Genomic DNA, 27,296 nt, shown 5'->3' on the forward strand with positions numbered 1-27,296 from the left:
GCCCTGGGATGTGGGTTCAAGGAACCCGAGATACTCCTGCACCACTGGATTGGGACCTTCGGAGCGTGGAATTAGGGCCTTCAGCCTCTGCACTGCTGGAGGGGTAACTTCTGCTCACACCTGGAAGGGTTTCCTGGAGGAGGAGCTAAGCACTACGCAGCCTCATGCGAGACTGGTTCTGGCAAGCCCACCCATGTCCACACACGCGGGACCTGGGATTTGGCGAGTGAGCTTCCAACCGGTCCCCTTTCTCACCCCCCCAACCTCCCCGGCCATGCTGCAGAAGCCACGTCCCCTGAGCCCTTTCTCCTTGGTGGAACAGTGGTGGCTGGGGCAGCCAATGAGTCAGACAGGCGGGTGCCCAGTGTTCTGTGCCTTCCAAGGGGAAGGTAAAGAACACACCTGGCTGGATGTGCCTGGGAGCCTTCCCCGGAGCCGGGGGCGGGCATGGACGACAACCTCCTTGTCCAGCTCCTGTTTGTTCAGTGAGCGTTGGTGGTGGAGGCACTGAGGCGGGTGCAGGGTGGTACGGGCTCCCGAGGGAAGGCCAGGCTGGGGCACAGCGAGGTGGGGAGAGTCTCCGACCTGTCTCTTGGTTCTGGAGGGGTGGTCCTCCCCTCCCCTCTCCCCCTTGCTCATGAAGGGGAGGACACTGGAATCCTGCACCCCTTTCCCTTTTGACCAACCAGGTAAAGGACAATGGGAGGGGCATTTGCGGCCATGGCCCCCCAGGCAGGGAGGAAGCCGGGGGAAACCAGGCTGTGAAGGAGGAAAGACCCCTGGGTCCCAGTGGGCTCCTTATCAGCAGGTGCCAGGCAGGGCCATCCCCAGGGTGGGGACAGCATCTCCCTGGGCCCTGTTACCAGTCTCAGAGTCCACAGGACACAACTCTGGTTAATGTGTAACCACATGCTGTCCCCTCTACCCCGAAAGCCCTGGTGCCCACATGCAGGCCACTCTAGGTCTAGGCCGACATGGATGCCCGGAAAGAGGGGCCGCCCCGAAAACCTTGCTTCTCAGCTCAAGTGAGAGCCATCGAGGGGGTTGAGGGTGGGCTGGGCCTGGGCTCCAGGAATCCAAGTGACCTGGAGGAAGAGGGGGACTGGGTTCTGTGAGGCAGACGTCCTGGTGCCTGTGCAGCTGCTCCCTACCCCGGACAGCAGTCTGGGTCCCTGAATGGGGCTAGGGTGGAAGCTCAACTCCTGGTTGGGTGGGGCCTGGTCCCGGGGGCTGGGGGCTGGGCTGAGCTCCGGAGGCTCAGCGGCCCCCTCATCCCCCGGAGCAGCCTCATGTGGTCAGGTGGCTGAGCCCCTTCTTCCTCACCTGTGCCGTGTACTTCCTCCTCTGGATCCCTGAGGACCAGCCATCCTGGGTCGGCGCCCTGGTCAAGTGCCTGCCCATCCTTTCCCTGGTGGTGTTCCTGTGGACTGTACCCTCCGGCGGGGGCCACCACTTTCTCCTGCAGGGGGCCCTTCTGTGCTCAGCCGTGGGGGACGCCTGCCTCATCTGGCCTGAGGGCTTCCTCCACGGTGAGTGGGGGTGTGTTGGGGCTGTGTCGTGTTGTCCTTTTCAGACCCCAGGCTGGGGGGTAAGGGGTGGCTCCCTAGTAGAGCACCTGCCGAGTGTGTGAGCAAAGGCACTGGGGAACAGCAGTGAGGGAGACGCACCCAAACCCCAGCCCCCATGGAGCTCTCCTTCCACTGAGGGCAGGGGCAGTGTGAGTGCCGTGGAGGGAGAACGCAGAGGGCATCCAGGGGTCAGGGTCGCGGTCTCAAGTAGGCTGGTCAAAGCCATGTGCCCTTCATTCCAGGGAAGAACCTTCCAGGCAGAGTGACCAGCAAGTGCAAAGGCCCTGGGCTGGGAGTGTGCCTGGTGGGTGGAGCTGATGGGAGTTGGTGGACACTCCTGAGCAGAGTAAGGACAGGATGCAGGTTGCACTGCAAAGTTGTTCTGAAGCCAAGGGCAGGAAGCAGGGGGACCGCCAAGGAGGCTGGCACCGTCATCCCAGCAGCGTGGCCAGCGTGGCCAGGGCGGGAACTGGTGTGTAGGATGCCCTTTCTGTCAAGCTCTGAGGGCAGTAGGGTGGTGTGGGGAAGCGGAGGACCCGGCACCTTACTGGGTGCTCCCACCCGTCTCCTCCAGGCGTGGCTGCCTTCACCTTGGCCCACCTGCTCTACCTCTGGGCCTTCGGCCTCACTCCCCTGCAGCCCGGCCTCCTGCTGCGTATCGTCCTGGCTTGCATCCTGTGTTACTGCCTCCTGCTTTGGCACCTCCCACCCAACATGGTCCTGCCCCTGATGGCTTACTCCCTAGTCCTGGCCGCCATGCTGTGGCGTGGCCTGGCCAGGGGCGGGAGTGCCAGCTGGGGTGCCCTGCTCTTCATGCTTTCGGATGCTGTGCTGGCTTGGAACACCTTTGCCCAGCCCCTGCCCCATGCCCGCCTGGTGATCATGACCACCTACTATGCCGCCCAGATGCTCATCACCCTGTCGGTCTTCCAGGGCCCCAGGCTCAAGTCCACCTGACTGGGGGCCAAGACAGGCAAGTGTCCGCACCCTCCCCTCCTCCAAGGACCTGGGCCCCCAAGACCAGCGAGGCCAGAGAAATACCCTTGGGGGCAAGAGCCAGGCCTGCAGACTCCTGTCTGCGGTACTGGTCTATCTGGAGACACATGGGAACCGTTGGCAGAAATTCAAATGCACCACCGAGTTCCCACTCAGTTCTGATTCCAGATTCCAGGCCCCTCAACCAGATCTACACTGGACCCTCCTCGGCCTCCCGCTTTCCTCTGTGATCCCGGTGTGCCTCCCCTTCCCTCTGGCCTGGATCTCTTTCTCTTGCCTAAGTAAAGCGGGCATTGAAGCTGTGACATCTGTTATTTGGGGAAGGGCGTGAGGGCAGGGAGGATCACAATAACAGCAAATGGTTCTTTTCCCTTTTTTGCCCACAAAATTGACCATTTTAATCACTTCTAAGTGTACAGTTCAGTGGCATTAAGTACTTTCACAGTGTTGTGGATTGAACACTTGCCATGAAATCTACACTCGGAACACGTTTGCTGTGCGGTGTTGTTACCTATACCTACAGCAGACCCCCCGTGGACCAGTCCTGGTGCCAGGGCTTAGGGGACATGGAAGTGCCCCCTCCCCCCGCAGGGCCTGTTGACGATGGGGGGATTCATTATACCCATTGGACAGGTGAGGATTTTACAGACTGAGAGCAGGAGGAGACTGGTCAATATGTTAGTTTCCTATGACTGCAAATTACTCTAAACTGGATGGCTTAAAACAACAGCAACTTGTTCTGTCACAGTTCTGGAGGCCCAGAAGTCCAAAATCAAGGTGTTGTCAGGCTGTCCTCCCTCCAAGGCTCCAGGGAGGGTCCTTCCAGCCTCTTCCAGCTCCTGACGGCCGTACCCAGCCCTGGAGCGCCTTCATTTCACGTGGCATCCTCTCCCTCTGTGAGTCTGTCCTCTCCTAAGGACACCAGTTGGATTCAGGGTCCACCCTAAATCCGGGATAATCTCATTTTGAGATCCTGAACTTAATTACATCTCCAAAGACTCTGTTTCTAATTAACATCACGTCCATAGGTAGTGGGCCCTGACTTGGGCACGTCTCTTCGGGGGACGCAGTTCAGTGCACTGCAGTCACATGCAGTATCAGGAGAGAGAGTTGAGGAGGTGAGGAAACTCAAAGATGAGGGGAGCTTGGAGGAAGGGGTAGGTAACCACGTGGTGGGAATAGAGTACCGAGGAAGGAAGAAGCCGAGCGTGGCAGCTCACTGCCCCTCTCGGCCTCAGGTTCTGCGTGTGAGGGCAGGAAGCAGTCAGAGCTGCTCTCCAAACCCTGCTCAATTTCCACATCCATGATTTGTTTTTAAAAGGACCCTTACAGCAGAGAGGAGACTTCTATGTCTATGATGTGCGTTTAAAAGGGCCTCATAGCAGAGAGGAGTCTTCTACATTCATGATGTGCTTTTAGGGACCCTTCAAGCTCACCCTTTTTTAGTGGCTGCCCCATCTTCAGACCAGGATCCCCACTCACCCTAGAGGAAGGTCTCAGCCCAGATGAGGCAGGTGATCAGGGTGGGGTGCCCTGCTCTTCGCAGTCTCAGATACCATGTTGTCCTGGGATGCCTGCCTTCAGCCCCAAACCCAGCTGGCGGCGATCACCACCTCCTGCGCTGCCCTGGTCCTCATCACTCTCATCCATTAAGGGTGCAAGGCTCAGGATAGATTAACTGGGGTGGGGGTGGGGTGGGGGGTAAATGAGTGAGCACCCTTCCCCCTCCTAAAGGGCTCCCCAGAACAACCTCCCACCCCTAGGGAAAAGTACTGAGGTGTGATATTTCCAGCCACCATCTCTCTGAGCACCACGTTCTGTTGTTTTTTTTTTTTAAATTGAGATGTGATCAACACATAACATTGTGTAAGTTTAAGGGGTACTAGTGTTGATTTGATACATCAATACACCTCAGTATGATTACCCCCTTAGTCTTAGCTGACACCCCTATTGCATCACAAAATTACCTTTCTTATTTGTGGTGGGACCAATTAAGATCTAGCCTTTTAGGAGCTTTGAAGTTTCTAGTATAATATTGTCGACTATAATCACTTATACTGTGACCATGTTCTGCTCAAAGGCGTTTATGTCCAATTCCTGGAGAAAAAAATGTTACGATCGCAGCTTTACAGACATATACTTCATATACCAACTGCCCATTTAAAGTGTGCTTGTCAGAGGTTTTCAGTATGTTCGTAGAGTCATGCCCCTATCATAATGACCTTAGAACATTTACGTCATCCCAAAAGAGACCTCGTACCTTTTAGCTGTTGCCTCCCCAGTCACCCATCCTCTTCAGCCCAAGGCCACCACCAGCATAGTTCATCTTTAAACGTTGGCGTGATCAATCATTTGGGTGGTTACCAGATGTTTCACAATGATAAATGATTATGACTCTGCGCTCAGTTCCGGTATGGGGCTCTCTCCGCACACCATCAAGCAAGTCTCCAGCACCACCAGCTGGGCATCCTACAATTCAACTCAATCCTGACATTATCCCACAGGTTCAGGACTCATTCCTACAGGGCTTCCCCTTTCCCCTCTGTCTCCACATGTTCACCAACCCAGCAGGCTGAGCATAAACTGAGACCAGTCTGGGTCTGGGTGACCTGACCCCTAGTTCAGGGTCACTCCAGTTTCATTTCCACATGGAGTTCTGGCCTTTCCAGTGCAAGTCTTTTTTTTTTTTTTTTAAACATGTAGTCTTTTTTTAAATTTATTTTTTGGGGAGGTAATTAAGTTTATTTCTTATTGGAGGTACTGGGGATTGAACCCAGGATGTCATACGTGCTAAGCAGGCTCTACCTCTGAGCTACACCCTCTTCATCCGTACCACCACCCCACACCATGCAAATTCTTCACTTGACCGCATCCTACTGTTGTGCTCAGACTCACCCTGAAGTCATCTCCCCCTCCGGGACAGAGGCGTCCTGTGTGTCACACTGTGGTTAACTTCCCAGTCTGTCTCACCGCAGCGCGAGCTTGGCCAGGCCTGGAAGAGTCCGTTTGCCCTTGGAGTCCCTGGGGCTCATTCAGTCTGCGGTCCCGCCTGCAGGAAGCTGCAGGTGTTGGGTGAACACACCTGCAGGGAATGGCTTCAAGAGAATGAGCAGATACGCTTCAGTTCTTGAACCACACAGGGAGAGGAAAGCATGGGGCAGAGGGACCGACTGACAGTCACAGGACAACAAAAGTGGTGAGGAACTCCTGGGAATGCTGACGGGGTCACAAATGGGTGGTGGAGGGAGACAGGGTTGGCGGCTGGGCCTGGCTGCAGAGGGGATAGCCATGGAGTCCGTAGAAAGAGAGTTTGGCTCCTCCTGCGGGTAGACCACACAGAACTGAAAACAGATGATGTGAAAATTCAAATGACATTATTTGTAACAGCCAAAGGGTGAAAACCCAAATGTCCATCAGCTGGTGGCTGGAGAAACAAGTTGTCATCAATTCCGTATGGTGGAATATTATTCGGCCATGAAAAGGAGTGGAGTATAGCTTTTGGGTGATTCTTGTGTCAACATAGTTTCATCAGTGGTGACAAATGTACCACTCTGGTGGGGTTGTTGACACTGGGGGAGGCTGTGCATGAGTCGGGGCAGGGGTGTATTAGAAATCTCTGTGCAGACATAGTAAGCAATTTTATGGTTACCAGGGGAAAGGGGGTGGGAAGGGATAAATTTGGGAGTTTGAGATTTGCAAATGTTAATCACTGTATATGAAAATAGATAAAAAACCAATTTCTTCTGTATAGCACAGGGAGCTATATTCAATATCTTGTAATAACCTTTAATGAAAAAGAATATGAAAACAAATACACATATGTATTTGCATGACTGGGACATTATGCTGTACACCAGAAATGGACACATTGTAACTGACTGTACTTCAATTGAAAAACAACAACAACAAAAGAAATCTTTGTACCTTCCACTCAATTTTGCTGGGAACTTAAAAGTGCAGACAAAAATAACTCCATCACGGACAGCAAACTTTTCCTGTAAAGAGCCAGGTAGTAACTACTTTGTGGGCCCAGAGGCACAATGAGGAAGGATATTATGTAAATACTTAATAAAAGAGAAGACAAATTTCCACACTTTTTAAAAAAAAATCAATGAAGTTAAAAATAGAAGATCGGTAACTGAGTGCAATTTGTTATAATACCAATGAAAATGTTTTAGTCTGCTGGGGCTGCCTTAACAAAGTACCACACATTGTGTGGCTTAAGTAGCAGAAATGTCTTGCAGTCAGTCCTGGAAGGCCAGAAGTTCAAGATCAAGGTGTCAGCATGTGTTGGATCCTGCTGTATGATTCCACTTATATAACATTGTTGAAATGGCAGAATTTTTTTTGTTATTTTTAACGATTTCTTTAAACTGAGGTGTAGTTAATTTACAATGTTGTGTTAGTTTGAGGTGTACAGCCAAGTGATTCAGTTTTATATACATAGATATATTCTTTGTGAGATTCTTTTCCATTATAGGTTATTACAAGATATTGAATATAGTTCCCTGTGCTATACATTATAAACTTATTTATCTACTTTATATATAGTAGTTAGTATCTATTAATCCCATATTCCAAATTCATCCCTAGTAGATAGTATTTTTGAATTTTTATTTTTATTAAGCACTACATAATACATGAAAAACCTTCTAGCAGGGGTAAGTGAGAACCACCGAGTTGTTTTTTCATCAGTCAGGAAAATGCCTCCTCAGGCAATCGGTGTTCTCCAAATCCTTCAGTACATAGCACCCATTAACCCCAGGGATACGCCTCCCTCTTTCCATCAAAGTCCGCTGAGATGATAAAGGGCAGTCCTTTTTCTAAATAGGGGACCTTCAGATACCTGTGAGTCCAGAGCTGTCCAGGAGCAGGTAGCTGCTGTGTATTGCGGTAGATAGTGTTTTTAATTCCATTTCAAAAGCAAGAGGACAGAGACACAGTGAGGTTGGATAAGGTTCAAGATGGCATTGGTGATTAGTGACAAGCATGCTGTTTGCAGTACCCACACTCTTCACTTTCAGACTGTATGTGAAATGCAGGCGGCCTGAGAAGCCCCTCCGACGCTGGAGGTCTAGGGATGAACCAAAAATAAACATGGCCTACGGTTTCTCAAAGGCTTTAAAAGAACCAGGCATTGCTCTAAGACTTTATATATGAACTCACTTACTCCTCACAGCATATTTACAAGGGGTTGTGCCCATTTTGGTAGATTAGGAATCTAAGTCACTGCAAATTTAAGCCACTTGGCTCAAGGGCCTGGGTAGAATGTGGCACGTGCCTCCGCACATACGGACAGTCTGGCATGTGTTGTAGAGACAGCACAGGTCCTGACGGAGCTAAAAAGACAGGTCTGACCCAGCATGTTGACCCTTGAATCCTAAGGGCTAGCAGGAAGGGGCACCTGGCAGAGCAGACGGCATATGCAAAGGCCAGGAGGCAGAATATACTGGGCTCATTTGGTGACAGCTGCACGGATTTGGGGGAGGCAGGGAGAGGCTGAGGGGCCAGTGCCTGCCTCAGGGCGCAGGAGAGTAGACCCCCCACCTGGCTTTGGTGTGTAACTGTCCACTTGAGAGGGATGGACACATCTTTCTTCCGGCACCCCCTCCCACTCTGAACATCTGGGACATGTGTTGTGCATGCATACATCAGCGGGAAGAAGTGCCCTCATCTCTTACCCGCGCAGGATAAAGTGAAGCGAGGCAGGGGCTGCAGGGGAGACCCTGTGGCCAGGAGAAGCCAGAGCTTCCAGAGGTGAGGACCAAGGCTGAGGGCGGGGGTGGGGCTAGGAGTTCTCCGGCTGGAAAGCCTCTACTTCCTCCTCCTCCCTTCTTGCCCTGGCCTATGGCCTTACTGCTGGGCTGGGAAAGGGGAAATTCTTGCGTTTAAAGTCCAGCAGGTGGAAGGTCCTGGGCTAGGACACTTGGGTCCCCTGGCAGTGTCCAGAGACATGACCGGGGCTGGCAGAGGCCTCAGGGCCTTGGGGAGCCTGGTGCTGCTGGTGAGTGCTCCCAGACTCAGGGTAGTGGGGGTGGGGGGGTCCTCTGAGAGGAGCAGAGGGGGGCCAACTCCTGGGTCCCAGGAAAGAGGAGGCTGGGGTCCCAGAACTCAGGTCCAGAGTGGGGAGGGACTGATAATTCCCTGGAGAGGAAGCAAGTTTCTAGGTTGGGGGAGATTGCTGGGGAGTCGGACACCCGGGCTCTTAGACATTGCTACTTCTGCGGTGAGAGTGAACTCAGGTTACTGGCAAGACACAGGTAAGCTTACGAAGACTCAGGAGCCTCGGCCCCCAGCCCGCTCCTCCCTCAGACCCAGGGGTCCAAGTCCCCAGCCTTTTCCTTCAGACTGGATGTCTGGCTCCTGGTCCCCAACATCAGTCTCTTCTTTCATTCCCAGTTTGTTGGTTACTTCCTTGCCTTAGTCTTCTAAGGCTGTATTTTTTCAGGAAGTGAAACCATTAAGTTTATCTCTCTACCATATCAGTGAAGCCAATCCCAGCTCCTGGGTCCCTGGAGTCCTGCCCCTTCCCCACTCCCCCTGCCCCCAACACAGGGCACACCCAGAGAAGACAGACATACTATGGGATGACCTTTGTCAGAGCCCAGCCTGCAGGAGGAGAGTCTGTGTGCTGTCCCTCCTCTCCTTCAGGCAGTGTGACTCGCAGGGTCTGAGCAGAGGACGGGAGGGTCTCTGGCTGGCAGACTCACTGGGGTCAGGGGAGGTGAGCTTCGGTGTCTGATTCCCCCCCTCTTGGATCTCTCCAGGGCCTGTGCAGCTGGACAGGGGCCAGGGCGGACGGTGAGTGACCCCTGTCTGAGTTCACTGCCCACACAAAGCCATTGCACCCTCAAGTCCCGTGAGCTTCCAGAGGGAGGTCTCCATGGTGGGCACAGCGATCCCCACCTGGCTCCGATGGAGCTAGTCCTTTCTGGACACGAGGCAGGAACTGGGAGCAGTGGAAGGGACACTCCTGATCTGCTCCCTGCTCACAGTGAATTCTTCTTCCCCATTCTCAGCCTCCAACCCAGTCGTAAACCTGACTGTGGAGGCCTGGACCAGCAGCTCCATCACCCTACGCTGGGAGGCCCCCAGTGGCCTGGACCAGCAGAACTACACCTACTGGGTCCAGTGGACCGGACGAGATAACAAAACCGAGAGCCGAAACACGACAGACACCGTTTTCACAGCGGAGGGACTTGACCCTGGCTCTTCCTATGAATTTTCCGTGTGGGTGGAGAAGGATGGACTCACTAGCTCCAAGAAGACCCTCAAAACCACCACAGGTGAGAGGCAACCACTGTTTTTCTTTTTTTCCTAAAGGAAGGTGGCAGGCAGTGACTGAGAACACGCATGAGAACTCGGCAGGCCCGTAGACCGACAGAAACATATGGGAGCCACGCTTGTGGATCCAAGGTTTCTATGAGCCACATTGCATAAGTCAGAACAGGTGAAACCAATTATACAGAGGTATTTTACTTATCTGAGTAGATCCAAGACAGTATTGCTTCGACATGTAATTGATGAAAGAAAGACAGATGAGCACATTCTAAGTGCTCAAGGGCTCTGTTGCGGGGCTCCCAGTCTCCCACTGGGTTTGTATCTACCCTAATGATCATTGGGAGGGCATTTCCACTGTTGCAGAAATTCCACTGGAAAGCACTGGTCTAGATCCTTGCTCCCCAAGTGTGGTCCGTGGGTGGGCTGCGTCAGCATCTCCTGAGAACTGGCTGTAAATGCAGAATCTCAGTCCCATCCTAGACCTCCTGAGTCAGAACCTGCCTTTTAGCAAGATCCCCAGTGACACGTATGCACATGGAAGTCTGGGAAGCACTGTCTAGACCCCACACCCCGTATCTCCTGGACCCGTAGTTCAGGCAGGACTGGGAACTGACTTTGAGGGTCAGCAATGCCCACTGACTGTCCCCTCGTTTACTCCCCTGCTGACACTGAATCTTTCTTCTTCATTTCTCAGCCCCCAACCCCATCAGGAACCTGAGTGTGGAGACTCAGACCACCAGCAGCATCACCCTGAGGTGGGAGGTGCCTGAGGGCCCTGACCTTCAGAGCTACACCTACTGGGTCCAGTGGTCTGGAGAGGGAGACGCAATTGAGACCGGACGCACAGCCAACACCAGTTTCACAGTGGAAGGACTTGAACCCGGGACCTTGTACAACTTCTCTGTGTGGGCAGAAAAGAATGGAGTCAACAGCTCCCAGGTGACTCTCAATGCCACCACAGGTGAGAGGCAACTCTTATTGTGATTCTTTTTTTTTTTTTTAATGCGGGGTTGATGATAGACGATGGTGCAGAGCTGACAGGAGAATGTGGCACACTCCCTAGCCCAGTGTCTCTTTGGATCACGATGAGAGAGATGAAGAAAGAATATCCATAGGGTTGTGCGTTGGGATCAGTCAGGCTCTAGGACTCTAGAGAACACAGACCATAACACTAGGGCGTATCCTCCTGAGCAACCAGGGCTGTGCAGGGGAGTCTTGTTACTGAGTTCTGGGGGGATTAGGTGCTGTGGAATGTGGACACTCTGACCCTCTGACTCTTGTTCTCCTACTTCCCAACTATGTCACGGGCTTGAGGATGGAAGCTCAGACCATGAGCTCCATTACCCTGAGGTGGACAGCTCCTCTGCTCTAGACCTCCACTGTCCAATATGGTAGCCCCTAGGCATTGGTGGCTATGTACATTTAAGTTCATTAAAATTGCATAAAATTGCATAAAATTGCAGGCTTCGTTCCATATTTTAAATGCTCAAGAGCTCCGTTGAGGGGCTCCCAGTCTCCCACTGGGTTTGTATCTACCCTAATGATCATTGGGAGGGCATTTCCACTGTTGCAGAAATTCCACTGGAAAGCACTGGTCTAGATCCTTGCTCCCCAAGTGTGGTCCGTGGGTGGGCTGCGTCAGCATCTCCTGAGAACTGGCTGTAAATGCAGAATCTCAGTCCCATCCTAGACCTCCTGAGTCAGAACCTGCCTTTTAGCAAGATCCCCAGTGACACGTATGCACATGGAAGTCTGGGAAGCACTGTCTAGACCCCACACCCCGTATCTCCTGGACCCGTAGTTCAGGCAGGACTGGGAACTGACTTTGAGGGTCAGAAATGCCCACTGACTGTCCCCCCGTTTACTGCCCTGCTGACACTGGATCTTTCTTCTTCATTTCTCAGCCCCCAACCCCATCAGGAACCTGAGTGTGGAGACTCAGACCACCAGCAACATCACCCTGAGGTGGGAGGTGCCTGAGGGCACTGACCTTCAGAGCTACACCTACTGGGTCCAGTGGTCTGGAGAGGGAGACGCAATTGAGACCAGATGCACAGCCAACACCAGTTTCACAGTGGAAGGACTTGAACCCGGGACCTTGTACAACTTCTCTGTGTGGGCAGAAAAGAATGGAGTCAACAGCTCCCAGGTGACTCTCAATGCCACCACAGGTGAGAGGCAACTCTTATTGTGATTCTTTTTTTTTTTTTTTAATGCGGGGTTGATGATAGACGATGGTGCAGAGCTGACAGGAGAATGTGGCACACTCCCTAGCCCAGTGTCTCTTTGGATCACGATGAGAGAGATGAAGAAAGAATATCCATAGGGTTGTGCGTTGGGATCAGTCAGGCTCTAGGACTCTAGAGAACACAGACCATAACACTAGGGCGTATCCTCCTGAGCAACCAGGGCTGTGCAGGGGAGTCTTGTTACTGAGTTCTGGGGGGATTAGGTGCTGTGGAATGTGGACACTCTGACCCTCTGACTCTTGTTCTCCTACTTCCCAACTATGTCACGGGCTTGAGGATGGAAGCTCAGACCATGAGCTCAATTACCCTGAGGTGGACAGCTCCTCTGCTCTAGACCTCCACTGTCCAATATGGTAGCCCCTAGGCATTGGTGGCTATGTACATTTAAGTTCATTAAAATTGCATAAAATTGCATAAAATTGCAGGCTTCGTTCCATATTTTAAATGCTCAAGAGCTCCGTTGAGGGGCTCCCAGTCTCCCACTGGGTTTGTATCTACCCTAATGATCATTGGGAGGGCATTTCCACTGTTGCAGAAATTCCACTGGAAAGCACTGGTCTAGATCCTTGCTCCCCAAGTGTGGTCCGTGGGTGGGCTGCGTCAGCATCTCCTGAGAACTGGCTGTAAATGCAGAATCTCAGTCCCATCCTAGACCTCCTGAGTCAGAACCTGCCTTTTAGCAAGATCCCCAGTGACACGTATGCACATGGAAGTCTGGGAAGCACTGTCTAGACCCCACACCCCGTATCTCCTGGACCCGTAGTTCAGGCAGGACTGGGAACTGACTTTGAGGGTCAGAAATGCCCACTGACTGTCCCCCCGTTTACTGCCCTGCTGACACTGGATCTTTCTTCTTCATTTCTCAGCCCCCAACCCCATCAGGAACCTGAGTGTGGAGACTCAGACCACCAGCAACATCACCCTGAGGTGGGAGGTGCCTGAGGGCACTGACCTTCAGAGCTACACCTACTGGGTCCAGTGGTCTGGAGAGGGAGACGCAATTGAGACCAGATGCACAGCCAACACCAGTTTCACAGTGGAAGGACTTGAACCCGGGACCTTGTACAACTTCTCTGTGTGGGCAGAAAAGAATGGAGTCAACAGCTCCCAGGTGACTCTCAATGCCACCACAGGTGAGAGGCAACTCTTATTGTGATTCTTTTTTTTTTTTTTTAATGCGGGGTTGATGATAGACGATGGTGCAGAGCTGACAGGAGAATGTGGCACACTCCCTAGCCCAGTGTCTCTTTGGATCACGATGAGAGAGATGAAGAAAGAATATCCATAGGGTTGTGCGTTGGGATCAGTCAGGCTCTAGGACTCTAGAGAACACAGACCATAACACTAGGGCGTATCCTCCTGAGCAACCAGGGCTGTGCAGGGGAGTCTTGTTACTGAGTTCTGGGGGGATTAGGTGCTGTGGAATGTGGACACTCTGACCCTCTGACTCTTGTTCTCCTACTTCCCAACTATGTCACGGGCTTGAGGATGGAAGCTCAGACCATGAGCTCCATTACCCTGAGGTGGACAGCTCCTCTGCTCTAGACCTCCACTGTCCAATATGGTAGCCCCTAGGCATTGGTGGCTATGTACATTTAAGTTCATTAAAATTGCATAAAATTGCATAAAATTGCAGGCTTCGTTCCATATTTTAAATGCTCAAGAGCTCCGTTGAGGGGCTCCCAGTCTCCCACTGGGTTTGTATCTACCCTAATGATCATTGGGAGGGCATTTCCACTGTTGCAGAAATTCCACTGGAAAGCACTGGTCTAGATCCTTGCTCCCCAAGTGTGGTCCGTGGGTGGGCTGCGTCAGCATCTCCTGAGAACTGGCTGTAAATGCAGAATCTCAGTCCCATCCTAGACCTCCTGAGTCAGAACCTGCCTTTTAGCAAGATCCCCAGTGACACGTATGCACATGGAAGTCTGGGAAGCACTGTCTAGACCCCACACCCCGTATCTCCTGGACCCGTAGTTCAGGCAGGACTGGGAACTGACTTTGAGGGTCAGAAATGCCCACTGACTGTCCCCCCGTTTACTGCCCTGCTGACACTGGATCTTTCTTCTTCATTTCTCAGCCCCCAACCCCATCAGGAACCTGAGTGTGGAGACTCAGACCACCAGCAACATCACCCTGAGGTGGGAGGTGCCTGAGGGCACTGACCTTCAGAGCTACGCCTACTGGGTCCAGTGGTCTGGAGAGGGAGACGCGATTGAGACCACACGCACAGCCAACACCAGGTTCACAGTGGAAGGACTTGAACCCGGGACCTTGTACAACTTCTCTGTGTGGGCAGAAAAGAATGGAGTCAACAGCTCCCAGGTGACTCTCAATGCCGCCACAGGTGAGAGGCAACTCTTATTGTGATTCTTTTTTTTTTTTTTTAATGCGGGGTTGATGATAGACGATGGTGCAGAGCTGACAGGAGAATGTGGCACACTCCCTAGCCCAGTGTCTCTTTGGATCACGATGAGAGAGATGAAGAAAGAATATCCATAGGGTTGTGCGTTGGGATCAGTCAGGCTCTAGGACTCTAGAGAACACAGACCATAACACTAGGGCGTATCCTCCTGAGCAACCAGGGCTGTGCAGGGGAGTCTTGTTACTGAGTTCTGGGGGGATTAGGTGCTGTGGAATGTGGACACTCTGACCCTCTGACTCTTGTTCTCCTACTTCCCAACTATGTCACGGGCTTGAGGATGGAAGCTCAGACCATGAGCTCAATTACCCTGAGGTGGACAGCTCCTCTGCTCTAGACCTCCACTGTCCAATATGGTAGCCCCTAGGCATTGGTGGCTATGTACATTTAAGTTCATTAAAATTGCATAAAATTGCATAAAATTGCAGGCTTCGTTCCATATTTTAAATGCTCAAGAGCTCCGTTGAGGGGCTCCCAGTCTCCCACTGGGTTTGTATCTACCCTAATGATCATTGGGAGGGCATTTCCACTGTTGCAGAAATTCCACTGGAAAGCACTGGTCTAGATCCTTGCTCCTCAAGTGTGGTCCGTGGGTGGGCTGCGTCAGCATCTCCTGAGAACTGGCTGTAAATGCAGAATCTCAGTCCCATCCTAGACCTCCTGAGTCAGAACCTGCCTTTTAGCAAGATCCCCAGTGACACGTATGCACATGGAAGTCTGGGAAGCACTGTCTAGACCCCACACCCCGTATCTCCTGGACCCGTAGTTCAGGCAGGACTGGGAACTGACTTTGAGGGTCAGAAATGCCCACTGACTGTCCCCCCGTTTACTGCCCTGCTGACACTGGATCTTTCTTCTTCATTTCTCAGCCCCCAACCCCATCAGGAACCTGAGTGTGGAGACTCAGACCACCAGCAACATCACCCTGAGGTGGGAGGTGCCTGAGGGCACTGACCTTCAGAGCTACGCCTACTGGGTCCAGTGGTCTGGAGAGGGAGACGCAATTGAGACCAGATGCACAGCCAACACCAGTTTCACAGTGGAAGGACTTGAACCCGGGACCTTGTACAACTTCTCTGTGTGGGCAGAAAAGAATGGAGTCAACAGCTCCCGGGTGACTCTGAGTGTCGCCACAGGTGAGAGGTAGCATTGTGCACTCTCTTGGGTGAGATTATGAACTGGCCAAGATGGCACCTTCTCTGGGCTAATGGGAGTTGTAGTTTGAGGCGACCTGCGGTGCGTCCGTTCGGGGGCAACAGAAACTGAGGGAATAAGAGGTGTTTTGTTTTGGGGAAGAAGAGGATGAGCTAGTTCTCAGATTACTGGCACGACTGGTGGGGAGTGGGGACTTAGAAAACCGCCTTGGATGGAGCCTACTGATTCCTCCTATCCGTTCCACCCAGATCCAAGCCCCCCCTCCATCGTGTCCTGCATCAGCGCTTCGGGGGGCTACGGGGTCATCCTGACCTGGTCCTGCCCCCCGGGAGGCTATGAGGCCTTTAAAGTGGAGGTGGGCAGGCAGCAGTTTTCCCAGAGCGGATCCTCCTGTGGGAAGGGCGTGTCCTTGTCGGGACTCAGGCCGGCTCAGGCCTACGCAGCCACCGTCACAACCATCTGGGATGGAAGGGAGGCACGGTCTGCCTCCATGACCTGCCGCACTGAGAGCACAGGTGAGCAGAGCCCCACAGGTACAGAGAGCTACAATGACATTCTCTCAGACCCCGTCAGGCCCTGTTGTGAAGGAGTCTCACCACCCCATGGGGTCCTTTTTGTTTATGTTTTGTTTCCTGCTTTCTGTAAAACAGCTCCTTTGAGATGTCATTCATATAACCTGTAACAGTCCACCCATTTAAAGTGTGCAACTCAGTGGCTTCTAATATACTCATCATCATTATACCATCATCGTTGTTAATTTTAGGATATTTTTTTTACCGTATTTGTATTACCCCTTAAGCCATCACCCCCTAGTTTCGCTAATTCCCCACCAGCCAGCCATTGTCTGTCTGTAATCTATTTCTGTCTCTATAGATACGCCTCTTCTGGACATTTCCAAAAAAAAAAACCAAAAAAAAACCACACAGTATGTGGTCCTCTGTGACTAGCTTCTCTCACTTAGTATAATGCGTCTAAGGTTCATCCATGTTCTAGCGTGTGTCAGCACCTCATTACTTTTTATTGCCGGATAATATTTCATTGTACAGATAGAATGCGTTTTGTTTATCCATTCATCCATGGATGGACCCTACTTTTTGGCTGTTCTGAATGGTGCTCTGGACATTTGTGTGCACATTTCTGTGTGGGTGTGTGTCTTCGTTTCTCCTGGGTGTATACCCGGAAGTGAAATTGTTAGATCATGTGGTAACTCTGTGTTTAACCTTTTGAAGAACTGCCAAATTTTTTTCCAGCACTGGTCGCATGATTTTTCACTCACCAATGGGACATTTGAAAAAGTCTGAACCTCAGGAAATCTTTGCTCATGTACCGTTGACCATGGTCATAGGCCTCCCTGGGCCCCCGTCAGTCAGCGCCTAGGAATCAGAGCCTCTTAGGAGATGGGGTCTTTGATCTGGAGACACTGGAGTTTGGTGCACTGAACATGGGGTGCTCTTCCAGGCTGGGCTTGGTGGTCCCACTGTCCAGGGTACTCTTGCTGAGACAGGTCCTCGTGGATCTTGGGCTGGATCGCTCTTTCTGGTGGGGACTGTCCTGGGTATTACTGTAGGGTGTCGAGCAGCATCCCCAGCCTCCACCCGCTCGATGCCGGTGGCACTGCTGCTGAAGTTGTAAGAACCTGAAAGTGTCTCCAGACATTGCCCGATGTCTCCTGGTGGGCAAAACCACCCTCAGTGAGGATCGCTAGTCTAGACCAAGGAAGGGGAGAGTCACTCTAAAAAGCAGATTAGTTGGGAAAGTGATGTCTTTGGACCAGGCTCCTGGGAGGAAAGGTTGAGTGGGAAATAGGGCTTTATGCAGAAGCTTTCTCCTTTCCCTTCTCTGCCCTCGCATCTACCCTGCAGACCCTCTGATCACAGTCTGGGTTAGGACAGAGGTAGCAGAGATAGGACACCAGGAGAGGTGACCCAGACTCTAACAGCCCCTCATGCCTCCTTCCTCCAGTGGTCATCATAGGAGCCATCGTCGGTGTCCTCCTGTTTCTCATCCTGGTGGGCTTGTTGGTTTTCTTCCTGAAGAAGGGGTGAGACTCAGCTCAGGACTTACTGGGTGCCTGGAGGGTGGGGGTTGCGGGAAAGGTGAGGACCCCTGGTTCCGGCCTCTCTCCCCTCCCCAGCCTTTCACCCTAATGTCCTTTTCCCAGGTGTAAGAAGAGTGAGAAGAAACAGGCACACAGGGATCTGATCTGCAGGTGAGTGGAAGGTTTGGGAGAGCATCTGAAAGACTCATTGTCAAGGTCAGATCCTGGGGTGTTTGCTGGTCACTGGGTAGGTCAGAGGGCAGGATCAGTGAATCCCCCCCACAAGCCTCAGAAGGGGCTAATGCTGTCTGTGGCAGGGATCACAATGCATCTGCCACTCCCCATTCCCTGAGAGCCTGGACTGGTGGCCGTGAAATTGGTGTCAGTCTCAGCTCTGGGACGTCCATTCATTCATCCAACAAAACAGTAACGGAGCCCCTGTTAAGTGTCAGGTGCTGTTCTGGGTGTTGAGGAAACAGTGAATCTACCAAAGATTCCTGCCCTTTTGGAGCTTACATTCTAGCACAAGGAGCCACTAATAAAGAAGTTGGTAAAGGTTGTGACTAGTGTCCCAAAGAACCATCTTGCCTGAGTTAGAATTCAGGCTTCTTTTATACTAAGAGGGGTGGGGAGTAAATTCACACACCTCCTGTTTCACGTCAGCCTCCAGAGGGGAGGTGTTGATTCCTTCCTTCCTGCAGTCATTCACAGGGGGGCCTGGTCAGGATGTTTCCTGTGAGCCCAACAAAGGTATTTTAGCTCAGTGCTGGTTACCTGGGAGGCAGGGTTCCCAGAGATGGGCCATTATGTGTAATTTAAGCTTATAGGCAGCATCCCTTTGGTGATGAACTTGTGGCAAATGCAAAAAGGTTAAAGTAAAAGAAACAGACCAATATGGAGTCAGGTTTGTTCTTCCCTATTACAATCCAAACAAGAGGTAGTTATGTCTTGGAATGGGAAATGGTGAGAGGTAATCAGATTCAAGGCAGTGTTTGAGTGTTTAAACAGCAGATGTGGTTAGAGAATGGAAGTGCAGTGTGGGGTTCAGAGAGGGCTCAAGAGTGACTGCAAGGAATTTAGCCTGAGCTCCAGGAATACTGGAAATGTTGTTGCTTGAGATGGAATGACCATGGGGTGGAGGGTGGGGGAGCTTTGGGAAAGTATTGGGAGCTCGGTGGTGGACACGCTGAATTTGAGATGCTTGTTGGACATGCAAGTGAAGACAATGATGAATGGTCAGGTGGATAAACAGATCCATGGTTCAGGAGAACGTTTGTGCAAAGGTCTCCATTCTCTGACTCCTCCTTAGTTGGGTCAGTGACACCAAGTGTCTACGTGAGAATGATCCCCAGGGATCAAGAGAGGAGAGATGGGACAGAGAGTAAAGGGAAGCTGGGAGACCAGCTGTGACAGCCTGGGTACAAAAGAATGAGGCGTCAACTGAGGGCGTGGCCATCCGAGGCAGATGCATGAGGCAGAGCAAACACTAGTGACGGGGAAGATGATGTCCAGTTTCTTCTTTGCGGTATTATCTGTTCTGGCCAGAGTCCCACCCTGCTTGCCCTTTCCCCTCCTTACCCTCTGTCCGGTGCCTTGTATGGCATCTGCAGCAAATTGCTGCACCTGTTGGGCTCCAAGTCTTGTCCTGTCTTGTATGTTGAGCATTTTGCCATCCCCAACCCTCAGCGTGCATGTTTGGATGTCCTAGCGATGATCCTCTAGGACATGCAGGTGGAGCTTCCAGGAGGCCAGTGGGTAAATAGAGCTGAAGGTCAGGGGAGTGAGAAGTAGAAACTGGCAACGAAGATTCAGAAATCGCAGATGTGCAGATTGAAAGTGAAGCTTTGTCAGTGGACAGACCCCATGAGACGTGTGTGTCCAGTGAGAAAAGAGGGCTTAAGGACAGACTCCCAGAAACACCTACCGTTTGATGAACAGAGGATGAGGGCCCCACTGAGGAGATGGAGAAGCACCCGTCAGAGAGGCAGTGGTGGTGCACATGAGGAGATGGTGTTCAGGAAGAGGGCGGGTCCAGAAAAAAGGAAGAGGCAGTCAGAGAAACTACAGGCTGCTGAGCTCCCACGCAGAGGAGGGACTGAGAGGTGGCCTTTGGAATTGGAGATAAGGAGGCAAGTGAGATAAGGGGACTTTGAACCACAAAAGGTCATTGTTCCCCTGGAGTCGTGGTGTAGAGACCAGGCCACGGCGATGTATGGGAAGGAAGCAGAGAGAACTGGTCCACGTGAGAAGTTTGAATGTGCTTTCACAGGTTTCATTATTGTTTAGGTACGGTAAGCCCACTGGATCAGGAGACGACTGGCATTGAAGATTTTTTACACTCACAGATCCCAAGAGAGGGAGTACGCATTACACCCTGCAGGGCCACGTGGGGAGGCACCAGGTTGGCCGTGAAGTGAGGGGCACTCAAACAAGAGCCTTTCTCATGGTTTCAATCCAAGGCAAACAGGCTTAGTTTGAATCATTTCAGCAGGTCCTGGGGCGTAGGGACTGTGCCTGGTTTTCTGGTACCTGTTCCTGGGGGTTGGGGTTGGGGCAGAATTTGGGCAGATGGATAGTAGCCCAGAGTGTGTGATCCTGTTAGGGGAGGTGGTGAGGATGTGGATTTAATCAGCATGTCAAGAAGGGAAACTGACCAGCCTCCATCCAGGGTGTCAAAACTGAGTCAGGACAGTATTCATAACACTATATTACGGGGGGAGGAGAGAGAAAGAGCTGGACCTGGAGTGGCATGAGGTCAGGGGATTCTTTTTAATACAGAAGCAAGATTAGAACATGTACACGCAAAGGGAAAGGGGAGAGGTTCCTGGTGTAGGAGAAGGAAGACCCCATGGCTGGAGAGGGCTGCAGGGAACTGTGGCCCAGGAGAAGGGGAGTGGTCCTAGATGAGAGAAGTCCCATTTCCTTTTTTTTGAGTCCAAACAGATTTTTTTTTAATTTTATTGAGTTATAGTCAGTTTACATTGTGTCAATTTCTGGTGTACAGTACAATTTTTCAGTCATACATGAACATACATATATTCATTTTCATATTCTTTTTCACTGTGAGCTACTACAAGATTTTGTATATATTTCCCTGTGCTATACAGTATAAACTTGTTTATCTATTCTATATATACCTGTCAGGATCTATAAATCTCTAACTCCTTGACTGTTCCTACCCACCCCCTTCCCCCTGGCAACCAAAAGTTTGTATTCTATGTCTGTGAGTCTGTTTCTGTTTTATATTTAAGTTCATTTACCTTCTTCTTCCCCTTCCCCTTCTCCTCCTCCTTCTTCTTCTTTCCACATATGAGTGATATCATATGGTATTTTTCTTTCTCTTTCTGGCTTACTTCACTTAGAATGACATTCTCCAGGGACATCCATGTTGCTACAAATGGCATTATGTTCATTTTTATGGCTGAATAGTATTCCATTGTATAAATATACCACAGCTTCTTTATCCAGTTGTCTGTTGATGGACATTTAAGTTGTTTCCATGACTTGGCTATTGTAAATAGTGCTGCTATGAACATTGGGGTGCTGGTGTCTTTTTGAATTAGGGTTCCTTCTGGATATATGCCCAGGAGTGGGATTCCTGGGTCACATGGGATTCCTAATCTTTTGAGGAATCTCCATACTGTTTTCCATAATGGCTGCATCAAACTGCATTCCCACCAGCAGTGTAGGAGGGTTCCCTTTTCTCCACAGCCTCTCCAGCATTTGTCATTTGTGGACTTTTGAATGATGGCCATTCTGACTGGTGTAAGGTGATACCTCACTGTAGTTTTAATTTGCATTTCTCTGATAATTAGTGATATTGAGCATTTTTTCGTGTTTAGGTCTTCTGCCCATTTTTGGATTGGGTTGTTTGTTTTTTTTCTTATTAAGTTGTATGAGCTGTTTATATATTCTGGAGATCAAGCCTTTGTCAGTTTCATCTTTTGCAAATATTTTCTCCCATTCCGTGGGTTGTTGTTTTGTTTTGCTTATGGTTCCCTTTGCTGGGCAAAAGCTTGTAAGTTTAATTAGGTCCCATTTGTTTATTCTTGCTTTTATTTCTGTTTCTTGGGCAGACTGCCCTAGGAGAACATTGTTGAGATGAATGTGAGATAATATTTTGCCTATGTTTTCTTCTAGGAGGTTTATTGTATCTTGTCTTATATTTAAGTCTTTGATCCATTTTGAGTTTATTTTTATGTATGGTGTGAGGGAGTGTTCTAGCTTGAACTGTTTTTAAGTGTGCAGTTCCGTGGCATTAAGTACATTTACACTGTTGTGCAACCATCACCACCATCCATCTCCAGAAGTCTTTTCATCTTGCAAAACTGGAACTCTGTCCCCATTAAACACCCATTCCCCATTTCCCCCATCTCCTCAGTCCCTGGAGACTCCAGCATCCTACTTTCAGGTTGTATGAATTTGATAACCCTTGGTGCCGCATATGAGTGGAATCACATTTGTCCTTTTATTTGTCCTTTTGTGACTGGCTTATTCCATTCAGCATAATGCCTTCCAGTTCCATCCATGTTGTAGCCTGTGGCAGAATCTCCTTCCTTCTTAAGGCTGGGTAATAGTCCATTATATGGATAGACCACATTTTGCTTATCTATTCTTCTGTCGATGGACACTTGGGTTGCTTCCACCTTTTAGCTATTGTGATTAGGGCTGCTATGAACGTGGGTGTACAGGTACCCCTTTGAGAGCCTGCTTTCAATTCCTGGGGGTGTATACTCAGAAGTGGAGTTGATGAAACAGAAACAAAATCAGTGATTTGGAAAGATATCTGCATCTCCCTTGTTCACAGCAGCATTGTTCACAACAGCCAAGACTTGGAAATGACCTAAGTGTCCATCTATGGGTGAATGGATAAAGAAGCTATGAGCTGTCTATACAGTGGAATACTACTCAGCCACAAACAAGAAGAAAATCTCACCATTTGTGACAACATGGATGGACCCTGAGGGCATTATACTGAGTGAGATAAGTCAGACAGAGAAAGATAAATACTGTATCATCTCACTTATATTCAGAATCTGAAACAAAAACAAAAACAAAAACCTTGAACTCACAGGTTCAGAGAACAGATTGGTGGTTGCCAGAGGGAGTGTCAGAAGGCTGAAATGGGTGAAGGTGGTCAAAAGGTTCCTACTTCCAGCTATAAGTCTTGGGAGGTCAAACAAAACAAGACAAAACAAAACCCTTTTCTTTTATCCCAAGAGCACAGAATTAAAGGAGGTTTAACTGTTTGCCCCTCCCCTCCCCCCAGGGACATCCGGGCTGAAGATTTTGCTGAGCATGTCAGGAAAAATGAGATGGACAGCGGTTACGGCTTTGCAGTGGAGTACCAGGTGGGGTGAGAACAGAACAGAGGGGGCTGCACCCAGGCCCACGTGCCCGCCCCAGACATTTCCACACCTTTGGGATTGGACGGAAAGCAGTGACACATGCTTTGTTGGCTTACACAGAAATTCCTGGGCATGATTATCCATCTTTTCAACTCATTGAAATCTTACACTAGTGACGGGTCGATGGGTCAGTCCTAAAGAAACACCTTGGTTTTTCCCTGATGTCTCCTCTCTTGCCTACCTCCCCAGTCCCCATGGTCCCGCCAGTCCTCCCCAATGCCCCCCAGAGATGGTGCACACACTTGACCTATTTCTGTGGGTGCTATGGAATTCCAGGGCACAAGGGGTGAGTGGGGCAGGGTGCTTAGGATGACAGAGGCAGCAGTGAGGGTATACCTGGGGGAGGTCAGAGAAAATCCAGCATCTGTGCGTCCCTCCTCTACCTCCGCCCCCAGCAACTGGCCCTGGAGGACCACAGCCAGTCCCAGATGATGGCCTCAGCTCCAGAAAACAACATCAAGAACCGTTACAAAAACGTGCTGCCCTGTGAGTCGTAAGCCTCTGCTGACTTTACTCTCAGCTGTGACTTTGTCAATACCCCATCCCTGGACCCCGTCCCTTCTCCCCTGAGCTCCTACCCCGTGATGTGAGAGCCCCTGGCCGGCTCCTCCCAGCCGAGGCCCCTCTGCCTCTCCCTGAGCTCCCAGCGTCTGCACCTCTGCACGCCCTCCATCCCTGGGTCTCAGCCTCATCTCCTTGCCCCTCTGGGTGGCGCCATTCTCGCTAATGCTGGCCTCTTCTCCTAGATGACTGGTCCCGCGTGCCCCTGACACCCCTCCCTGGGGAGCCAGGCTCCGAGTACATCAACGCCAGCTTCATGCCTGTAAGGTTATGGTTGGGAGCTGGGAGGATGCTGAGTTAGCCTCAGAAGTTAAGGTCAGACTTACCTGTTTTCTTCAACCAGGGTCTCTGGAACTCCCAGGAGTTCATAGCAGCCCAGGGCCCCCTGTCCCAGACTGTGGGTGACTTCTGGCGCCTGGTGTGGGAGCAGCAGAGCCACACCCTGGTCATGCTGACCAACTGCGTGGAGTCTGGCCGGGTAAGAGGAGACCTTGGTCCTGGGTGCTGACCCTGAGTCCAACCGTGACCCCGCCCCAGACACTGACACCAGTGTAGACCTTGATCCAGCCCTCACTGATTCCCTCAACATGACTCCAACCTTTCCGTCTCCTCTAGTCCATCCAATGGTTCACATGCAGGGTGAAGCTGATCTCAATGACCTGGGGAAGGAGGGGTCTTCCTGGCTGGAATGAAGCTACGCCTGGCTGCCTGTGGGTGCTGCCTTGCCACCAGGGCAGAGGGCATCCCCTGGCACTGAGTACAAGAGCCACGCTACAGAGGGGCACTGGGGTTGGGTGGTTCTGTGGGGCCTCCTATGCTCTGACTGCCCCTGGTCTTCCCCCAGGTGAAGTGTGAGCATTACTGGCCTCTAGATTCCCAACCCTGCACCCATGGGCAGCTACAGGTGACCCTGGTGGGTGAGGAAGTGATGGAGAACTGGACAGTACGAGACCTGAAGCTCTGGCATGTAAGCCCCCTGACACCCTGCCAGATACACCCTGCCCTCAGTTCCTCCCCCGTGACATTCCAGGCAGCCCCTTCCCCCAGAACTCCCCATGAAATCCCACCTCCCGTCACTCCCACAAGGGACAGCAGTGTGCCCCAGGGATGCCCCATTGTCAGAAACCAGCCCCAGGGGTCCTGAGCCCCCTGACAACCCGCCCTCCCTCTAGATGGCAGAGCGGAGGGCTTTATCCGTCCGTCAGTTCCACTACGTGACCTGGCCAGACCACAGCGTCCCTCACTCCCCAGACCCCATGCTGGCCTTCTGGAAGATGCTCCGGCAGTGGCTGGACCAGAACATGGAGGGAGGGCCTCCCATTGTGCACTGCAGGTGAGGACCAGCCCGGAGCCCTCTCCCTGTGGGACCACCGCCCCCTCAGGACACAGAAACCAGGGTTACCTGGGTTCTTGGGAACTCCCAGAGGAGGTGGAAGAGAGGAGGAGGAGATGGAGGCAGAAGGTGAAGGGGCTGTGATGCAGGCTGAGAAGGAGGATGGGGGTGAAGAGATGGGAAAGATAGAAAGGTACAGGAGGAGGCATATGTAGGGAGGAGGTGAAGGGCAGGAGGGAGAAGCAGCCAAAGGTTTTAAGAAACATTGAAGACACCTCCTTGGGCTCACAGGCTGGGGCCTCCCCCGACAACTGCTTTCCTGATATTTGTGCTGAAGCCTCTTTAGGTGAGATTTCACAAATGTGAATGTGAGGGTTGAGGAAGGAGTTTGTTCCAGAGGGACGGACAGCCTCTGATAGGGGAGCTCTGGTTTCCATCATGGTCAGTGCTTATCGGCCACAGTCTGGCTGACCCTCCGGGCAACCTCATGACAAAAGGGAGAGCTGAGGAAACTGCATCAGAAAGCTGGTCCCTGGGTTCACGGTCAATAGCGAGTGGCCAAGCTGATGCCCAGAGTGGAGCCCTTAACCTCCCTGCTGTGCTGTGTCGTGACACCATCCCCATCCCCAGGTAGTATTCACTGGAAGTGTCCTCAGTAGAGTGTCCTCCCTTCCTCCAGGTGCAGAAGGGAGTTCTGCACAGTAGTTAAGGCCATTCGCTTGAACCACCAATCCACAGGACCACGTAGATGAACCTGGCTGAGTGAAAGCAGCCAGGCACGAAAGGTCCCATGTTGGATGGCTCTGTTTACATGAACTATTTGGAATAAGCAAATGCACAGAGCCCGAAAACTGGTGGTTTTCAGGGGCTGGGAGGGATGGGGGAATGGGGAGTCACTGCTTAATGGGATGGGGCTCTCCTTTTGAGGATATAGAAGTGTTTTGGAACTAGATAGAGGTGGCAGTTACACAACACTGTGACTAAATGCCACTGAATTGTCCACTTTAAAATGGTTACTTTTACATTAAATTTTTTTTAAGTATCAGCTTGGGAGTTCATCTGCCCATGTGTGAACCCCAGCAATGCCCAAGTGGCCTGGGACAATCACCTTGCTCAGCCTCCATTGCCCCATCTGTAAAATGGGCATGCTAATAGTTCCTACTTCTTAGGTGTGGTAGGAGTGAAAAAAAAAGCATGTAAGGCACTTGGAACAGGGCCTCACAGATAGATAGAAGTCAGCGCACGGTCATTTCTTATTACTTCCTGCTTAATTACATAACCCCCACTTACACTGTATTCCCCCAAAATACTGTCTGGCTGAATACCCTGACCCCTAGGTGCTCCAAAGACAGATCCTTCCATCAGTCAAGACTCTCCCCTCCCAGGGTCTGACCACTTCTTGTCCCTGCCTAGCGCTGGTGTGGGCCGCACAGGCACCCTCATTGCCCTGGATGTCCTGCTGCGGCAGCTGGAGTGTGAGGGTGTCGTGGGGCCCTTCAGCTACATGAGGAAGATGAGAGAAAGCCGGCCACTGATGGTGCAGACTGAGGTGAGGGGGTTCCTCTGGCACAAGGTGGGTGGAGGTGGGACCCTGGAAGAAAGCAGGCTGAGGCCAGGAGGGCACCCTTCACCTCCACGGGCCTCCTCCCCAGGCCCAGTACGTGTTCCTGCACCAGTGCATCCTTCGCTTTCTGCAACAGTCATCCTCAGCACCGGCTGAGAAGGAGGCCACGTATGAGAACCTGATTTACGAGAACATAGCTGCTACAGAGGCCTAAGTTGCGGGAGGGCTGAGACTCCAGCCCACCTAGACTCAAACTCTGCATCCTTACTTCAGCCCAGATACCTGGACCCTTGGGACAGCCGAGGGCTGGGTCCAGGAATCCTGGGCCCTGCAAGAAGAAGGGGAGAGAGGTCAGGTGGGAGCCTGGACCCTAGATTTCCAATTCCTTGAAGAAGGGGAGGGATGGGAGGCTAGGAGTTCCTTGTTTTTTTGAGGGAGGAGGAGGCTGCAGGGTCTCAAGGAAACAAGTGAGATTCTGAGGAAGGAAGGAACGAGGATCCACAGTTCTGGCTACCCAAGAAGCAAGAGCAGGCAGGGTCCTGCCCATCTTTTACTCCAGAAACCAGATCTTCCTTCAAGGATCTGAGGTTTCCTTGCACCCCACTCACTGTCTGTACAGATTTTTTCTTCAATCCCATAATTTATTAAATCACTATTCTCCCCAGAGACACTTGCCTCAGTGGATTTCTGGGTCTGGAAATAATATTGGGGTGGGTTCCTAATG

General features: G+C 51.4%; 2 protein-coding genes across 3 annotated transcripts; both read left to right on the plus strand.

The window, feature by feature from the left end:
* Window positions 1–107: 107 nt before the first annotated feature.
* Window positions 108–3,543, plus strand: TMEM86B (transmembrane protein 86B). 2 transcript variants are annotated; one of them, XM_014551060.2, is made up of 4 exons: window positions 108–1,025; window positions 1,286–1,529; window positions 2,143–2,541; window positions 2,733–3,543. In XM_014551060.2, the coding sequence occupies exons 1-3, from the start codon at window positions 975–977 to the stop codon at window positions 2,523–2,525; spliced, it is 678 nt and encodes a 225-aa protein (XP_014406546.1). In that variant the 5' UTR covers window positions 108–974; the 3' UTR covers window positions 2,526–2,541; window positions 2,733–3,543. The 2 variants fall into 2 exon arrangements, with proteins under 2 accessions (XP_014406546.1, XP_006175289.1); XM_006175227.3 differs by having other exon boundaries at window positions 2,143–3,539.
* A 64-nt stretch (window positions 3,544–3,607) lies between these two features.
* Window positions 3,608–27,240, plus strand: PTPRH (protein tyrosine phosphatase receptor type H). The gene is made up of 20 exons (XM_032487646.1): window positions 3,608–5,760; window positions 8,220–8,568; window positions 9,332–9,365; window positions 9,584–9,850; window positions 10,540–10,806; window positions 11,750–12,016; window positions 12,961–13,227; window positions 14,172–14,438; window positions 15,383–15,649; window positions 15,917–16,183; window positions 17,631–17,709; window positions 17,830–17,877; window positions 22,976–23,057; window positions 23,510–23,600; window positions 23,861–23,937; window positions 24,019–24,153; window positions 24,520–24,642; window positions 24,848–25,008; window positions 26,422–26,557; window positions 26,661–27,240. The coding sequence occupies exons 2-20, from the start codon at window positions 8,518–8,520 to the stop codon at window positions 26,784–26,786; spliced, it is 3,012 nt and encodes a 1,003-aa protein (XP_032343537.1). The 5' UTR covers window positions 3,608–5,760; window positions 8,220–8,517; the 3' UTR covers window positions 26,787–27,240.
* The last annotated feature ends 56 nt before the right edge of the window (window positions 27,241–27,296 follow it).

Source organism: Camelus ferus, chromosome 9 (assembly GCF_009834535.1).
Source record: "Camelus ferus isolate YT-003-E chromosome 9, BCGSAC_Cfer_1.0, whole genome shotgun sequence".
Classification (NCBI taxonomy): domain Eukaryota; kingdom Metazoa; phylum Chordata; class Mammalia; order Artiodactyla; family Camelidae; genus Camelus; species Camelus ferus.

Coding starts and splice junctions, on each gene's coding strand:
- TMEM86B (XM_014551060.2), top strand. CDS start 975: ATGGATGCCCGGAAAGAGGGGCCGCCCCGAAAACCTTGCTTCTCAGCT. Junction 1,026..1,285: donor AACCTTGCTTCTCAGCTCAA/GTGAGAGCCATC, acceptor CCCCCGGAGCAG/CCTCATGTGGTCAGGTGGCT. Junction 1,530..2,142: donor GCCTGAGGGCTTCCTCCACG/GTGAGTGGGGGT, acceptor CGTCTCCTCCAG/GCGTGGCTGCCTTCACCTTG.
- PTPRH (XM_032487646.1), top strand. CDS start 8,518: ATGACCGGGGCTGGCAGAGGCCTCAGGGCCTTGGGGAGCCTGGTGCTG. Junction 17,710..17,829: donor GTTTTCTTCCTGAAGAAGGG/GTGAGACTCAGC, acceptor TCCTTTTCCCAG/GTGTAAGAAGAGTGAGAAGA. Junction 24,154..24,519: donor ACTGCGTGGAGTCTGGCCGG/GTAAGAGGAGAC, acceptor GTCTTCCCCCAG/GTGAAGTGTGAGCATTACTG.